The following is an 18,245-nucleotide window of genomic DNA, read 5'->3' on the forward strand; positions in this document are numbered from 1 at the left end:
TGCTCTCTCCTAAGATGTAGGCAAGAGAAACAATGCCTGAATAACTGAAATAACACAGTAAACAACAAAAAAAAAAAGCAGTCACTGGGGTATAGACATGCTAGAAACATATCACAGCTTCCGTTTTTTAGGAAACTAATTTTCCTAATAATTTTCCTAAGCTATTAAGGAACTAAATCCTGTGCCAGAAGGCCAAATTATTATTTACAGTAAAAAATGTCCAAGTCCATGCCTAAGTACATCTCTCTTATAAAAAGTTGCATATGGATTCATGCAGGTGAGAATCAGAAGAAAAAAAGAGTAATGAATAACCCAAATGGGAAGAAAGAGATAAGTTACATAACTGCAGTCCATGCAGTTTATGCATACATAACTAAGCATTAGATTACGTGTTTGCAAAGAGCTTGCTATAGATTAGATATTCTGAAGCAGTGAGGTTCCAAACAGAAATTGCCACAGTGCTTATGTGCCCCTTGGCTTACAGGACTTGGGTTGCTTGGTAAATGCCATCAAATACTCACCTACCTTTCAGCATCTTAATTACCCTTTAGAAGAAAGCTGGCTGTGGCAGGTTATTTTATAACTTTGTCATCAGTGATTGTTCCTCTCCTCTAACATACCCATTGACCTTGATTCTGTCCCCTGTTCCCATCACCTGATTCTTGGTTTTCTCCCTTGTTTGTCCCTGTTGACGTCTCTTTGATCACCCGTCAGCTTTCCAGATAGCTCCTAACACTCAGCATTGCTGTTTGTTCGTATCAGTTCCACCTGATGAACGGCAAAAAGAACAACTTGGTTAGCAGGGCCTAGCACTATTTTATAGGCAGTTTGACAGAGTAGAAACTGAGAAACCTGCTTGACTTTTTCCTTCTGTTCATTATGGCCTTGAGTCATGGATTTACACAGCAAGTGTCTCTAATTTGCTTCTAAACTTGCACAATCTCCAGCTAAATTCATACTAATAAGCTAATGACGGCCAGGCTCCACTCACCACCTGGCCACGAGAGGAAGTGGTAAAGCACGACCATAGTTAAATTCTTCCTCAGAATATGGGTGCCTCATGAGCTGCGTGTTGGGAGCAGCCCTGGTCCGTAGAACCCCCTGGGCTGTGTCCCGACACTGTCGAGTGGGATAAGACTTGAACAGGCTAAGCTGGGGAGCACAGAGCCAGACAGCACAGATGCCCATGAGCGAGTGCTCACCACACACATCCTTAGGCCTTGCTCAGATTAACTGGGCAGATGAACTGCCGGTTGGCTGCTGGCCTCTGCTTTGTGAGGTAGGGCCCCGTTACACCCCCACCCTCCCAGTACCTATTGTGAGGTTAGAACTGATTTCTGTGATTCACCTACCCATTTATCAATTCGTCCCTCCCAGCAGTCCCAACATGTTCAGAGCTGTCTTGAAGACTTGCTTTCATGCGAAAGGTGTTTGTAGACGATAAGACAGCCTTTCCAAAATGCACTGCGGCTCACTGAAATGATAAGTCAGAGCTTCCACTCACATTTCGCCTCGTTCCAGCAAGTTCACAGCACTGTTTTCCCCTTCTGCGCTGCGGAGTTGGTTAGCGGAAAGAATGCTGTCCCTGCCATCTCTGTCCCACACCAACTCCACGTGCTGTCCATGCCAAGGTTTGGAGGCTTATGTCTGCTCCTTGACATTGCATTGCTCCTCCAAGCCAGCTGCAGTTGCACATGAGCAACTCTTCCAATTTCATTTTCAAGTCAACCACAGCACACTACTCTTAGAAAAAGAGTTAACCGTATAAGCCTAGTTGGTAACGATACCAGTATGGGAAACCCAGATACATCTGCTCTAGTGAAAATAACCTAGAGCTTTCTACATTCTCCACAATATCTCATATTTGTTTAATCAGAAATCTTTCCCCTAGTTTTCTGTTTTGTTTTTAATCTTTACTGTGTCCGGTCCCAAACGATAATAAATTATATGTTAAAACCACAGTCAGCCTCCAGAAGCACCAGTAGGTCAGTATTTAGAAGTTTATGTACTGACCTGAAAAGCCGCAATAATACAGAGACATGAATCCAAATATTCCATAACCTAGAAATAAGCATAGAGTAACTCTGGCCAAGTTCTTCAGATACCCATCTCAGACAAACAGATTCAGAAGTGGTGACTGATATACATTATAAGCACATACATGTCCTTAGAGAGGCTGAAACCCACAGCAGAAATGGCAGCCACACAGATACCCATGGCAAGTGCAGACAGCACCTCAGAGCACCCAGAGGCGGTCTGGCAGCAGCCCTGCTGTGCAGCCCATTTCTCAGGCTCTCCTAGGGCAAGCTCTTCTGCCAGGCACGGCAGATACACCCTCTGTGCCTTTCCATCAGCAAAGGAAATAAAAATATCATTTTTGTACCTGACATATCCAGCGAGAAGTATGCAGGAGGTCCCTGGTGCTCAGGTAGCAAGGAAGAGCATTGTGACAGACTCGGCCACTCTCTGATATTGATGCTGATATCAGAGACAGAAAATAACTTGTACAGCGTTTTGAGTTATAAAATATCTGTGCAGCTTTCTAGGTAAGTTTTATTATCCTTTGTGCTAATCCAGTTAGCTAGGGGAAGAAATAAAAAAAAAAAAAATCAAACTCGGTTTATGACTATCACAACTCTCCCCTACAACATGCCTATTTGTACCTTGTACCCCAGCATCATTACCCCAGGAACACTTAGATTCTCTTGCGATGCATTAAATGCTTAACAAGGGTATATTCATAAAATAAAATCCCTCTTTGAAGGAAAGTAGTTTTTATGTTCATAACTCTGCCTATAAAAAAATAAAAAGTCACAAATTTGCCAGGCACTCAGTTACACCACCACCACCCCAACACACACACACACGTGGGTGGAAGCAGAGCTTTGGATGCTTCCTGCTGCTTCCAGTGGCTGCTGTACATAATTCCAGAAGTGTTTGGAGGGCTGACGATGGGATGCCAAATTTAATGAAGGTCCCTGCTGTGTATATGTAAAGATAAAAATCAATCCTTCCACTGAAAACAGTAAAAGGCTTTTCTTGAAGTATTTAAAAGATTGTTAACGATAGCACAATCACACCAACTGAACTTTTCTGTCCCAGGAGTAAGAGATTACTTTTGGAGAAGATATACAGTATCAATGCTACTTCACTGATGATTAATCTAAAACTTCAGCGTTCGTCTCAGCCTTGATCCCCTCAACATACAAAGCCATCCTGCCAGAATCTGATGATTTGAGTTGACGCTAGCTTAAAGGGAAAAATCAAAAAAAAAAAAAAGCCTTTTTTTTTGTTTGACTGTGAATAAACTGACTTCCAGCAAGGAAGCATGGGAGAAAAGATGAAGGGATAAGGTGCACACACGTGCACACAAAACCAACCCCATTTCACAATGACTGGAGACCTGAGAGTCCACAAAGCCTTCCACAGTCTCCATCATTCCCCCATCCAGAAAGGGAAGAGTAGTTCTCTGGGGTTTTACTGCCATTCACTGATAAATGCTGTGACTTCGTTGCAATGGCAGAAGTCCACATGTAGCACCAGTCAAGACAAAACAGTTTAGAGATGATTCATCGGGGTAGTTGCTTGCATGGGCTATCCCAGGCACTATCAGCAAGTTATCTCAGCAGCAAAGATCAAGTAGAGGTTTACTGTCCCTTCTCAGCCCACTGCTCTGGACAAAGGTTCAGCATAGTACTTGGACCTGTTGGAGCTAATAAGCTGTGCCAGGTCTCTGGTGTCGGCTGGTAATGCTGCAGGGAGCAGCACAGGGTTTGAACACACATTTCTGTCTGTAATCGGACCAGGGTACAACCGGACTGTGATCTGGAGCTCTTACCATGGGAATTTGCCGTACTGGTGGCCTTGCCACAGCTCTTGTGCCACCAGCACCAACCTATATCTCAACCACTCGGGCTAGTCCATGCTTACATGCATTTGCTGGCACAGGTAAAGGAAAATTATGAGGTGCATTATCTATATTGCAAGACAATTTTATTTTTTATCTCCATCAGATTAAAGTCATTGCGTCATTCTTGCAGCATCCTGCGAGACTTTAAAGAACACGTCCTCAGGATTTGTGTTCTGTGCCTAATTCTAATAAATTAAATTGTTCCTTTGGACTTTTGACTTCCAGCTCTAACATCTTACACATTCAGCAGGACAGATTCAGACAGCAAAAGGGTTACTACTATAGGAGGACTGGATTTTATGCCACTTTGTAAGTGAAACAGAATGGTCCAAAGCAGTTCCCCTCACCACAGAACGAAACATCACATAACTGGACGTGCGTTTTGAAACAGAGAACAGAATTAATCCATTAGATTTGACTAAACGCAAGTCTTCAGGGGAATCTTTTTCCTGTCCACACATTATGGGATAAAGGCCCAGAATCCTTGGCAAGTGTGAGTAGTCAGTAGTTGGATCACAAATTTAGGATCTGAATGCCCAACCTTAGAAATATATATATATTTCTAATAATTCCATGAAAGTAATAGTCAGGTAGTCAATTTCAACAATTCAGAATAATTAAATCCTCACTCTAAAACGTTTTCTGCCTTATAAGTTGGAATTTAGACACCTAATTTTTGTTGGTCTGCAATTATAAGCCCTTGAACACATTTGAAATACCTGTCTTTTTTTTTTTTTCCTCCTAATTTTCAGCAGCATTCTTTAAGAAGACTCATCTAAGAAATAGAGGAGCTCAGAGATATTTGTGGTACATCTTTTTGACTAACTTTGATTACAGCTTCTAGGTACTGTAAGAGCTCAATGTTTTGTATAGCTGCTCCAGTGCCTATGATGCCCATGAACCTGCTACTCTACTACTACCACTTATTTAAAAAAAAAAAAAAAAGGGGGGGGGGACACTTAATACAATGATGCAGCTGTGTGATTATGCTACTGTCTTTGTAAAAAATGTATACAGCATTTTTTTTATTATAAAAACAGCTTTGTGAGTGGAGAACCTACTACAGATGAAGCATCATTCCATAACCTCTTAGTCCAAGGAGGTTCATGCCTACATCTGTTACTTCACAGGAGGCTGCCCTGCCTCTACAAATTATGAGATGTCAGACAGTCCTGACAATGTCACCTACTGTACTGAGAGCAGCCAGCTCCTGTACGGCCCCAGCAGGATGCTTCCCCATCCCTTTTACTGGTGGTGCCCAACCTGGTACACATGCACCTAATGCTCCTTCCAAAAGGATAGCAGGAAAAACGCATCCACCACCTGCCCATTACACCAATAGCTCCTGTGTCAGCAGTCTAAATTTAATTTTTTTTTCCTGCTTAGAGGTTTTGAGCAAGCCCCATAATAGCTCAGCCTAGGAGCAAGTCCCTGAAGCAGCACAGCCAACTCACACCATCCTAGAGGTGACAATCCATGCACACAATATTACCATGTGGTATATGGGCTATAGGACTTCCAGCTCTGTTATAACTGGTGCTACAAGGGGCTGTTCTTCTATTAGCTTGCTTCTTTCCACTGTCCTCCACATGATCTTGGAAAAAAAATAAAAACAAAGATCTACACAGCAAACACAAGTTCAGCTACCCTCTCTGAGCCACAGCTCTAACTCAGCACGAGACTTGTCTTCTACCCAGTAATATCTCCACAGGTTACCTCCACACAGAGGTGAGGCAATCTGGGGATAAGATCTTTACTCCCAGGCACTTAGAATCATAGAACTGTTAAGGTTGGAAAAGCCCTCCAAGACCATCTGGTCTGACCACCCCCCCCACAACCAATATCACCCACTAATCCGTGTCCCTAAGCACCATGCCCTTGCCACTGCCTCTCCTGACCACTGTATCCCATCTTGCTCTTCACCCAGATGCTGCATGCAGCTTGTATCTCTGTGCCTTCACATGCCAGATTTCTAAAGAAGAGGTTTTCTTGTCTGTCTACAGACAAAATTCCCAGCACCTCCTTTGTTGCAATATTCTTTTAGATAAGTTGTCCACGTTGTGTAGTGATAATTAGCAATGTTTAGCCACATTTTACATCTCTTTATCTACACAACAAAAGATATGAGCTTCCTTCACAAAGACGATCTTTTTCTTCTATGTTTAAAGTACAGAAATCCAACCCACAGCTCCTAAGGCATTATAGTAGCAATGAGCAACAAGTACATGCAGATATCTACTGTCTTACTTCCTCCCTACCCCACCCCAGGAGAGAACAAAGTCTTAACTAAAATTTACCCTCACATCCAGTACACAACTATCAAGGATTTCAGACTTGGATTGTACAGGACACCTTCACAGGAATTAACTCACAACCAGGGAAGGGGAATAAATACTTAATGTTCATGCAATGAATATTGAGAAAAAGATCCTCACCAGTTACATTTTTCAGAACACCACTGATGCGCCCAAGCAGAATTATTCTCACCTTCTACCCAATCTCCTCTGGTTCAAGAACATACTCACTCTGAACAGAAACCTTCTGAGCTAGTAAAATAAGTTCAGACAAATTGACTGTTGCTTAACCCCCCCCCTCCCCCCCCCCCCCCACACACACACCCCTTTTACTTCTCCATTAAACCATTAAGCAGCCACACGTTCAGACTATATATCTCTAAAGCCAACTTTGCCTACCACAAGCTAATCTTCTGAAGCTTAAATAGATAGCAGTTTCAGATTCACATCCTTAACCCAGAAGCTGACTTCTAATTCAGAGATTTTTCTTCTTATTCAGTCACTTTTCATCTGTTTTCAATCACTCTCTTTTGCTTTAAAACATCTCCAGGTGTGCACCAGGAGCTGATATAGCTAGCTCAGATAGTTTGTCTCTACAGAGCTGAAAGACAGAAAGCTGGAAGGCTACTTGAAGCTTTTAAGGGGGGAAAAAATAAAAAAAAATAAAAATCCCAGCCCATATTGAGTGATGTTCATTTGTAACACATTATATGTTAGGTAACATTTTAAGTGTTCATTTATTATTTTTCATTTCCACATCAAATGTTTTGGGTTGGGAGGGACCTTAAAGACCACCCAGTTCCTACCCCTGCCATGGGCAGGGACACCTCCCGCTAGACCAAGTTACCCAAAGCCCCATCCGGCCTGGCCTTGAGCACCTCCAGGAATGGGGCATCCACAGCTTCTCTAGGCAGCCTGTACCAGTGCCTCACCACCCTTACAGTGAAGAATTTCTTCCTTATATCTAATCTAAACCTACCCTCTTTTAGCTTAAAGCCATTGCCCCTTGTCTGTCACCACATACCCTTGTAAAAATTTCCTCTCTGAATTTCTTGTAGGACCCTATTTCATTTGTTTATTTGCACGTCTGGAAATATGTGTGGATACTTAGAAAACAATTGCACTTATGATATCTTACACAGCACCAGTTATCCTACCAGTCATTCACAGACCCAGGAAATGCCTGTCCTGCAGAACATACATTCAGGCATAGGTCCACTTAGAAAACTGTGTCCCATAGAGACCATCGTCAGTGCCTGTTCCTGAGGCAATGCCCCCAGTCCAGGTGAAGCAATTATAAATTCTTCTGTGATTTGCATCTGGGAGGATTGCCAGGACATTAACAGATAGTGTTGAAATGGCCCTTCCTTCTGCTCAGACAGGAGGCCCATCAGCAGCACTGGGACACTTTCCATTAACTGTAGGCTGCCTTGTTGAACGTACACCGAAGGGATTTTGCTGCCCAGTCTCGCTTGTAATCTTCTTAAAGTTTTTCAATAACGCTAAATTTGATGCGAAAGCACTAGGTGTTCACTCTCTAGTGAGGAAAAAGGCATTCCACAAAACTGATCTAACATTTCTTTGGGACCAAAGCAAACCAAACTGAAATTAATCTACCCTCAGCTTTAATCCGCTTTGACCTTTTCCTCTTGTGCTGATTGATGACTCCGGAGAGGAAATTCTTTCCTGTAAAGCAAATGCTACCATTGTAAAACACAGTAGCTTCCTTGTGTACCACATGATTTCCATGTCGCTGACAGAGATCCCTTCCTCAGGCTGTGTGTGCTTAACTCTTCTCCGTGGCACTGCTACGGAGGGGGGGCAGGATCTGTCCCAGTAAAACAACTGAGGTAAGTGGGAATCAGTCTTGCAGGCATCGTTTTGCCATTAATTACTTGTTTATGGTGATGGATGAAGCATTTGGGTATGGCACCAGCTTTTAGAAAAATGGCAAGAGAAAGGAGAATCTGTCCAGGCCAGGCCCAGGAACCGGGGTACACTCAGTGCCCGACACCTGCACTGTGCTAGTTGAACCCTGGCTGCTCGCTCCTGCCGCATCTCCTGGTTCCGCACTATGCCTGACCTGGGTGTTGTACAACAGCCAGCCCTCCTCACCCAATGCTCTGGGTGCCTCTCACCAGATTTCAGCAGTTATTTATTTCCCAAAGTGCTCTGTCTGGCCTAACAGCCACCTGAAGACTGAGACTTAACAATTGCTACTGATACCCACTCCCCTCTCTTTATATTTTCTTCTACACTTACACCCAGTATCCTTTCTTCCTGTGGGGAAGCACATCATGACCCTAAACTGTCAATCGGGTTTGCCAGCCAGGAAATAAACCCTGCAGGCACCCAGGGCTAGCCTCTGCTCAATCCCACAGCACCGCGTTTTGATTCACAGGCCAACCCCAACAAAATGGGTGCAGCTATACCAACACGTAGTGCTGACAGCCAGCACACCAAAACCTCTCTGTGTGTATGTACCTTAGGAGAGATGGCCAGGCTACCATCCTGCACAAGGAGAAAGGTCTCCTCAGTCACTTCCCAAGCAGTGCCCACGATGAAGCCCTGTTGATGAGGTGCCCCTGAACACCTGTGGCTGTTTTCCCTCCTCATGGGCCTCAGCAAACGCCTTGAGCCCACTTTATCGAGGGCTTTGTTGAGATTGTGAATGTATAGGGTGTGGTCTCCTACCTGATTAGGAAGTGTGGGCTGGAGATGTTCCATCACATCCATGATCGTGAGGTGTCTGGGGACTGCAAGCTCCATAAACCTGGGCTTAGGATGCCTTACTAAGTGCTTACTACGTGTTTTGTTTTACTCCAGGGGAGTAAAATGGATTCCTTTCCCTGCACCTCAAACTAGTGTTGAAATTGCTGATGATGAATCCAAAGTGATCTCTGCCTGCTGTGATGCACATGCAGTCATTTAACCACCTGGTCCAACCTGTCACCCAGCCCCAGTGTTAATTCCACCTCATCTGCCCCCAGAAGTCAGCTGTGTTTCAGAGCTGTGTTCCCCCAAGCCCCGCTCCTGTTCTGTGGTTCCTTAGCCCCCAGCATCCCAGGCTTGCAATGGAGGAGAAAGGTAGGAAAAAATGAAATATCATTCACTACCCCTATTTCTCCCAAGCTGGGTGAACATTGCCTTGGGATTTCCTTGTTTCAGTGCCATTGTCGTGCTTGAAGGGAGGGGAGAAGAGCACACAGGACTGAAGGCAGAGATGGGATCCCACCTGAGCTACAGTGAGATGCTTGCTTTTTTCCTGTTGCCTTCTCCTTTTCCCTTTCTTAGAGAGATGTCACCTGTGAGGGAAGCGAGGATAGGCCCAGGCTGGCCGAAGAAGGTAACCAGGCTAAGCAGGACAAACGTAGACCTCTTAACTTTCTTTCATCTTCCCCCATGAGAGCCCCTGACCTGAGCCTGAGCTGGCCAGGCTGCCTTGCCAGGCCGCACAGTTTGGAAATGGCTGAGAGCAGGACAACCACCACACTGCCGGGCCATGGACTGAGCTGCATAGCTCTGTCCTGACCTCAGATGGCCCAGCTGGAGACGGAGACACTGAAAGCACTTCGGAAAGACCACAGCAGGAGAACATCTGGCGAGAGCTGGCCCTGCTAGGTTCACACTCAGTGAAGAGCACTGCGACCATCAGCAGACATTTATTGATAGGTACATCTAAAAACATCTTCTCAGGCGATGTAACAGCTGGAAGCAACAAGCAAGAGCAGATATTGTATGTATATATTATACAGCAACAGCAAAGCTGGCTCTCTGCTGGCAATCATTTGAGATCCAGTGCCTGAGGCCATTGCATTAGTCAGTTAAAACAGGGCTTAATGCTATCCTAGTTTACACGTGCACAAACTTTCCTAATGTCAATTACGGTTGCACGTTGCCTAACCAAGGGTAGCACTTGGTCCGTAAGTTGTTTGCATGCCCTGTAATTTATACTTTTTGTACTCGGTAAAAAAAAATATACAACAATCAGCTGAGCTATTGGTTGCAAAACATCTTCTCCTGTAATTACCCTGATTGTTTATGTCATGGTAATGTGTCCTTAGACGTTGAGCAGTGTAAAAAGATTGATACACCCCAAAAGTGTAAATGGTAATTAGGAAATTTCATCAGGTGCTGAGTAAGATGGAATGTTTGTGACATTTTAATGCTAGCCTTCGCTCTGTTCCTCTGTCTTGTTGAGATACGTAGATGTCAGTTGTTGTGGGAGATCTGTTTGGGGGGCAGTTCAGTGAAAATCAGTATATATTCAGTATGCCAATGTTCTGTTCTTTCATACAAATTATGGGTTTCCTTTGTAGTAAAATTGTAATAAAGGGACTAAGATCTACACAATATTCACTATAAAAATATCACAAGCAGGTTTACACTTACAGTGTCATGCTTTTGGCATGTACCAACAGCAGGAATGGCCATTAGCTAGAGAAAAAAACATCTGAATGCAAATAAATCATGGGATGGAAGCACAGCCTGTGGAAATAGTGCAGTTGCAGTGTGGCCCAGCATTTCCATGAATGTGTATCAAGCATGTCCTCCTTCATGAAATAGCTTGTGAAATAGTGGCTTTTTGCTTGGTAGTATTAATTTTTAATCTTTGGCTGACAGGATCAGATCCTTTGCTGTTGCCAAGGTACTGCCAGTGGTACCACACCAGGCTGCATGCACAAACAATCTGCTGTAAATTAGTGAGCAGCCTTTCTCAGCAGCATGGCCAGGGCTATTTTGGGGACCTGATGGGGTGCCAACCACTACAAGGTAAGCTGAAGAAAACAATGATGAAGAATTCAACCTGCATTTCTAATTAATGGGAATCCATCATAGTGGTAGTTAAGTGCAGTGGTATCAAGAGAGTTTGGATCTGGGGGAAGTGAACGAGAAGCTTTGGCAGAGGGTTAGCAAAACCAGAAGCACCAGAAGGAGCCATGACCATCACGGTTAAGTCATAAGCAGAGAGGAAGAGGACTGATCCCAGTCACAGGATCAGGAGCAACTTGGCAATTAGCTGAAGCATTATTTTGAACGTTTTAAAGGCTTCTGGCCAGTGCAGCACTTCAGCATGTGTCCGTTGTTAAATACGGATAGGCGTCGCTGAACTTTGCCCTAGGTAGCTCTGCAGTCTGTTTGGAAACTGGGAGATGGATGGCACAACCTGTGCATGTTTCCTGGACGTGCTTTGATTCCTGATGGACAGTGAGTCATGGAGGCTGATGGCACACGGAATTGCAATATTTCTGCTTGAGTGTAAGAAGCTGTAAGTTTTAAATCATGGGCCTAGGGTGATTACTGCTTACATTTTAGAAGAAGACTGTTTATACTGTATTGCATAAATATTTATGTTATAGGAAATACTTCTGTTATCTTCATTTCACTAAAATATGGTATAGTTTTAAATGGCAGTTTTTTTGGGGGCTGCTTCCTCAGCTTCTGCTGAGCTTAGAGTTAGGAAACCTAACAACCTTTTAAAATAATCTTTCAGGCATTTAAGGAGTACTTTTTATTTCTCTCCATCTCTTCATTTTAAGATCACATGCAATCAAAAAAAAAAAAAAGAGCACGATGGCTATTTTTGCCTAGTCATAAGCCAGACGTCACTCATGTCAAGGGAAGCATTTTGGAAATACTCTGTGTGCCATCTTTCATGTAGAAGGGAGAATCTGAGCCTAGCACAGTGAAACAGGCCATTTGCATCTGGTTGTTACAGAAGCCTTGGCTTTGGTCTCCTGTGCTTACCTTCACTGAGGACAGACTGCAGAACCCTGCTGGAAGACATTTCAACCTGCGCAATTGCACTGAGCAATTTTTTTTTTTTCTTCATATGAAAACCTTTATTGGAAACAGCCCTCTGATGGGTTTCTTTAGTGCCTGGGGCTAACCTCAGTTCCTTTATGTTGTACTATGTTGTTCTGCAAGCTTCCATGATATGTGTATAAACAGTATGAAAAAAATCTTAATTTTTTAAAACTTCTCTTTATTTTTACATTCGATGCACGAGGACAGACAAGATGAGTATTCAGGACAAAGTATAAAGCCATATACTGTCCTAAAAACAGTAAAAGTGATAAAGTTTGAGAGTTTAAAAAAGTATTTTAGAAACAATGTATTTCCAAAATTCCTCATTACAGAAAATTCAAATCTTTTAGAAAAGTGGAGTTCAATATCCTTGTGCATTAAGCCATATGATGAAAGTATGCAGGTGTCTTCCATCCTTATTTTAAGAAATCTGTCTCTGCATTACAAACAATCTTTACGTAACCCATTGAAGGAGCCAACAGCCTCCATAATACGCAGTATACACAGTTACGAACAATTTTAAAAGTTATATTACAAAATATACAGTAGTTCCTTTTTACATTTTTATAGATAAACATTGCATAGTTTTCAAATACGTAATATATAACACAATCACATGAACCTCTTTCTGTATAACTTATGAAAAGTTCTGTACACTCAAATAATTATAAATAAAGTGTAAATATCTTTTGTTAAGAGCAGGGGGGGAAATATACCAGGACATGTTGTGCTGCCAAGTGTTAATCAGAAGTCGTTGTTTGGAATCTGCCTAAAACAAAGGCACAATATGGCCTGAAGTTCACCAGCAAGGAGAGTGAGAACTGAATATATCATATGGGAAATGTTACAATGAGGAACATAAAGTACTGGTAAGTCCAATCATAATTTTTACCCTGATTCTTTTACAAGAACTGCTTTTCCTCTAATGCTTTGCTGAAAGTTATCACTGTGCTTGATGGCTTTACTTCGAGATGCAAAATAAGGTGCATGTTAAGAAATGAGTAAGAGTAGATGAAAATGTTTCCTGTTTCAGTGGGTGTTCAATGGATGCTTAAGATAACTTTGAAATAATTCTGGATAATTTTCACATTTTTTTTTCTGTAGAAACAGAGCATGGGAAATGCACGCTAGGATCTAAAGAAACACAGATCATGAAAGCATCCTGAACTGAGAATAAAATGAAGAACAATTATTGAAGATACCACAATTCCACTTTGAAAATGAGATGCTGACAAAATTCTGTTTGAACTATATGAAGGAGAAGGTAAATACTTTTCAAAAGAATAGTTAGGTATAACTCTGCTCTGTTACTAAGCCTACAAGGAGCAGAACTACACCAAAATTAAATGCTTTTGGAAAATCACTCTGATTCTAAGCATTTTGTCATTGGCTTACAATTGTAGCAACAGTTGGACTCTCAGTATGAATGTAATTTGCAAACATGTTTTAGGCAACTTAGTTTGCCATTTTAAATGTCATCTTTAAAAGGAAATTAAAAAAAATCCCCTTCTAAAATGTGTGCTTACCTGATAGCTGAATGCAGCCTACTGATCCTAGTGCTTTGCATAAAACAAACTGTTCAGAGGTAAATGTGTTCTAGCAGCACTGAGTGGCTATGCTAAACTAAAGGTCTTCTCAGCATTTCCATTACAAATGTAATCTCAACTCAGCCATATAAACTGGCTTTAAATTATACTGGTTGGCCTACACCCAACCACACGATTTTTTTTCTTTTAGTGGTTGGACCTCAGATATTATCCCGTGCTCACTCATATCTAAGCTATTGAGGGCCAGCAGAAGTACTCAATGCGTCTTTGAAATGTTCTTTTTCTGACACTGAAATGATGCCTTTTCTAAGTCTGTGATTCAGAGCAGTCTCATGAACATTTAGTAGAACATCAGTAATGGTAAGATCTAAGCACAAGCAGCTTCACACCAAGTGCTACACTACCTATGGATGGACTACAAGTGGCAATGACTACACTACCTACGGATTTTACAGGGGATTTGTACTGCTACATTCAATTGCCAGTAAAATTCACGTTATTTCCAAGGAGCATACAGGGATGGCGCAGAGTCAACACTCCTTTCTCACCATTAAATGCTACTGTATGTCCCGCACTAGCCATAATCTTCTCTCTGGGTTCCCTCTTTTGTAGCCCTAAAGCTACTCTTATAGCTCCACAGCTGCTCTTAAAGGTCATTTTGTGGCTCAGCCAGACAGAGCCATAGTTGCACACAGGTCTCTTGGCGTCAGCCCAGACTTGAGTGGCTCTCTCCACACCTACACCAGCCACTTGTCCTCCCTCCTGAACCATTCCTCTAATTGTGCCAGGGCAAGAGCTTGTGGGGTTACATGGTGAACAGGACTGGGGAGGACTATCTAGACAGAGGAATGGCCACGCAACCACATCCTGAGCCCATCAAGCTCTTTCATAGCCACTGTCTCTCCAAACCCAGTGCTTAACCTTCAGCAGGCAAAGGGATCAGCAATTACTTTTTGGCCTTTAGCGTGAGATGACAAAAGACAACAGCTCCTGTCCCCAGTGTTACAGGAGACAGAAGGCTCAAAATGGGCTTATGCATACCCTTATGCCAGACCAGGACTCCCAGAGCTTCTGAGGGATGTCCCAGCATTTCACTTTTCTCCACACACGGACAATAGATTTTGTCTATATTGGGAATACTGTTTTCCATTTTGACTACTGCAGCCACTGCAGGCAGGCCAATGAAAATGCTTGGATGCTTTTTGTTAGTTTGTTTTGGTTTTTTTTTTTTTTTTTCATTTCCAGAGCATCTGGGGTATCAAAGTAATTTTTGCTGAATAAGCCAATAGGCCAGAAAGGCTGTTCTACAGGTGCCTTGTTTGGTTGGTTGTTTTTTTAATTAAGTTTGAATTGATCACATTCCTTTCATCCCTCTGTTCATGGGACTACATCAGGATTTCTTTGGTTTGCTACTGATAGCATTGGATGAACGTACAACACAGTAGATCCTCTGAAAGCAAATCTGTCTTTAGCGTTTCAAATGATCATAGATTTTCTAGGGACTCTGTCAAGCTTATTTGACTCCATTCCTTGATGAGTGATATATCACTGGCTGCAGGAACCTAACAAAATGTTCACTCTGTCCTCAGTGCATTGTCCAAGATGGTTTTCAAGAGACTAACCATCCTATGCTGTATCTCTGTTGATCCACTACTATAAGGCTGTGTTGTTTGTGCCTGTTTTTTCAACACAAGCTGCAGCTGGTGCCCTTCTTACACCTCTTTCTTCATCAGCCATTGCAATGGTGTTTTCATAAACCTCCATAGTTTTTAGCTGATTGTCTTTGGCACCCTCCTGTTCTGCATTGACTTTGCAGCACTTGCAGAAACCGCAGCAGTGTTTCCCACAGAAGGCAACTGTAGACATAATCATATTGTCCCAAGGCTCTAGAGAGTGCATCCAGATGGGTAGGAAATCCCAGTTTTGGAGCTTCTCAGGCAGTGAATGTGGTCGTTTCGTCTGCATAACGTTAATTACAATCACAGCAATACACAGAGCAAACAAGGGAAGGCAAACACCCAAAAGGACTGGCCAGCCTGCCAGTGACAGACCAAATACAAACAAAGGCAAAAGAAAGAAGCAGACAAGAAGATAAAATATAGCAAACCATCTGTACTTGGCTGTTATGTTCCCCAAACTCTTGCACAACCGTATTGGGAGCCGGGTAAAAGGCAGCGGGTAAAATAGAATTATCCCGGAGACATTGAAGAAAAAGTGGCACAAGGCAATCTGAAAGAAAAAAAAAAAAGTTTGAGAAGTTTGTTCCTACAAATGCCTTTAAATGCTCCTACCTACATAATAATAACTTCCAGTGGTGCTGACTTCATAATTTCCCTTCTCTTGCTCGTCACTTTTTTTTTTTCTTGTCTTCCATGCTATTTCACTGCCAGGCCTTTCCTGCACAAAGCAAGGACGGGGTAATACCTCATGCATTGTAAAGATCTAAACCTACACACAGGCCATGGCATTTGGAAACAAGGCAAGCCTAGAGGGGACAACAAACCGCCCTGCAGATGGAGAAGTTTTAAAATGCAGCTTTCCACTGCAAGAAATTGAGTCCACCAGAAATACAGCTGACAAACCAAGCAACAATCAGGAAACAGTTCTGTTGTTAGTAAGGCATGAGAACCATGTGAGAACTGTTCATTACTAAGTTCTGCATCCCTAAGTTTTCAACTAAGAGATGGGAAGAGTAGATTAGATATTGCATACAGGTTGAGAAATTGCTAATTGTACGAACCTGGATTTTCCAAACAATTAGCAAAAAGTTTACAGGGCACTGAGGAGATTCCTGAAATGTGACTTTGTCTAAATCTTTTATGATCATTTGGTTTACATATTTCAAAATCCTTTTTAAGAAAATAAGCATGAAGAGACATGTACTTGCTAAAGCTTTCAGAAGTTGCTTGGACAGAATAAGCATACACTGAACAAAACAGTACATTCCCTGCTCCCATTATCTTATTTTTCTTTCATAACTGTTATCAGACTAAAGCAAACGTGAAAGTACTGGATTCTGATTTTTAGAGTACATTATAAAAATAGCAGGTTAACACGAGAGCTGAGGTTGGTCAAGATAGTATCTTCACGTGATTATATCTGTTCTGTCATGCCTGAGGACAATAAAATAACTTCTGTAATTTTCTTAATTTATTGTGGCTAGTAAAAAGCATTCATCCTATTCACAAAGGAAACTTCGTTATCTTTTCACTCTTTGATGTAGAGGGTTCATTGAAATGTTATCTTCTGACTGGAATGTTCTTTACCGGATGGTAAATGGGAGCCCAAAGCCAGGCTGCCTACATCTCAAGTAGTATGAGGCAAAAAGAAATTCAATAAAAGCTGGCCAGATTAGATTTACAATGAGAATGTAGTTGTCATGATGCTCACTGCAATGTCACACAGGTTGACAACTTGCCATCTTATGAGTTTTAAAGCCTCCACTTAGATGACAGAAATCCCTGTATACTGCATGAACAGAGTTTGGGTCCTGAGCATGGAACTCAACATAAATTAGTAACCCTCGTAGGGAAAAGACAAGAGAGTTGTCAATGTGAGCACTGAATTCCAAAATGCTAAGATCCCATGCTCTGTGGTCAAGTGGCCAATCCTGTCTGATTTCTGAATAAATTAATCAGATCAAGCTAAATTTACAAAAGCAAGATCTGACTATATATTGACATTCTAGGAATGCTTAATAGAAGCTTTTTGCTCTGATAGTTGAAATTAATGAGCAGTCACTAGTAGCACACAAAGAATCAAGCCCAATTTCTATGACATATTTGCATCAGAACTAATTTTGTCAAGTCTTTATTCAGAAAATTTGCAATTCTAAATGAATTCAAGAAAGCACTGGTTTATACTGACCTGTAATGAATATTTTAATGTACTGCCTGGGCTTGCTAAAGCTGCAAGTATAGCTGTTGTGGTTGTGCCAATGTTAGCTCCTAAGGTGAGGGGATAAGAACGCTCAATGCTTATAACACCAATGCCTAGGAGAAAAGAAACAGCATTGAATGATTGCAGAATGCTGAAAAAAGATAAAACATGGGGATAAAAATTACAATATTGACAACTTACCAACAAGAGGTGTAATAGCAGATGTGAAAACAGAACTACTTTGGACAACGAAGGTCATGCCAGCCCCCACAAGCATAGCCAGGTATCCAGCTAGCCAAGTAAAAGGAAAAGGGAAATCTAAAAAAAAAAAAAAAAAAGAAAAAAGGAGGACATCATTGTCTTTAGAATAACAAAATGTTCCAGTCATATGGAAAACACTATTAAGCATTTCAAATGTAAATATACTACTTGCATATTGTCTAAAACAAGAAGATTTGGGGTCAGAGTGAGTTCTATTACTTTAATTTACCCTGTTCTTTGCACTCTCTCTCCAGCTTTCCACTACTGGTCACACTGTGAGATGGATACTAGACTAGGTAGACCTTTGTCCTGACCCAGGGTAGCATATATGTTGTAATACGAGTAGGTACCAGAAATTTTTCCACTGAGCTCAACACAAAACTTTCTAGGTGTTTAAAGCATCTTGGTTTTGGCAAGCAGGCACCTGCTACAGGAATCAGGTCTTCAGAAAGTTCTGAAGACTATCCTGAGAAAATAAGGTGGTTTGTTTTAACTAATTTTAAGCTGATCATCTCCTCATAATTCACTTGTTACTCTTGCAAAGAA

At 42.0% G+C, this 18,245-nt stretch overlaps 1 protein-coding gene and 1 long non-coding RNA gene across 4 annotated transcripts in view; both read right to left on the reverse strand.

The window, feature by feature from the left end:
- Window positions 1–1,496: 1,496 nt before the first annotated feature.
- On the reverse strand, window positions 1,497–6,610 carry LOC121070160. The gene is made up of 3 exons (XR_005819932.1): window positions 6,538–6,610; window positions 2,384–2,478; window positions 1,497–1,738 (listed from the first exon to the last, which is right to left on the reverse strand). It is a non-coding gene; the product is annotated as an uncharacterized LOC121070160 (long non-coding RNA).
- A 4,727-nt stretch (window positions 6,611–11,337) lies between these two features.
- SLC34A2 (solute carrier family 34 member 2) overlaps window positions 11,338–18,245 on the reverse strand; it is a 42,689-nt gene continuing 35,781 nt past the window's right edge. For all 3 annotated transcript variants that reach the window (XM_040556837.1, XM_040556838.1, XM_040556839.1), the window contains 3 exons: window positions 17,640–17,756; window positions 17,427–17,551; window positions 11,338–15,788 (listed from right to left, as the gene is read on the reverse strand). In XM_040556837.1, the coding sequence (XP_040412771.1) occupies window positions 15,213–15,788; window positions 17,427–17,551; window positions 17,640–17,756 (818 nt within the window). In that variant the 3' untranslated portion in view covers window positions 11,338–15,212. The remainder of the gene's footprint in view (window positions 15,789–17,426; window positions 17,552–17,639; window positions 17,757–18,245) is intronic.

The sequence above is a fragment of the Cygnus olor genome, chromosome 4, assembly GCF_009769625.2.
Source record: "Cygnus olor isolate bCygOlo1 chromosome 4, bCygOlo1.pri.v2, whole genome shotgun sequence".
NCBI lineage: Eukaryota > Metazoa > Chordata > Aves > Anseriformes > Anatidae > Cygnus > Cygnus olor.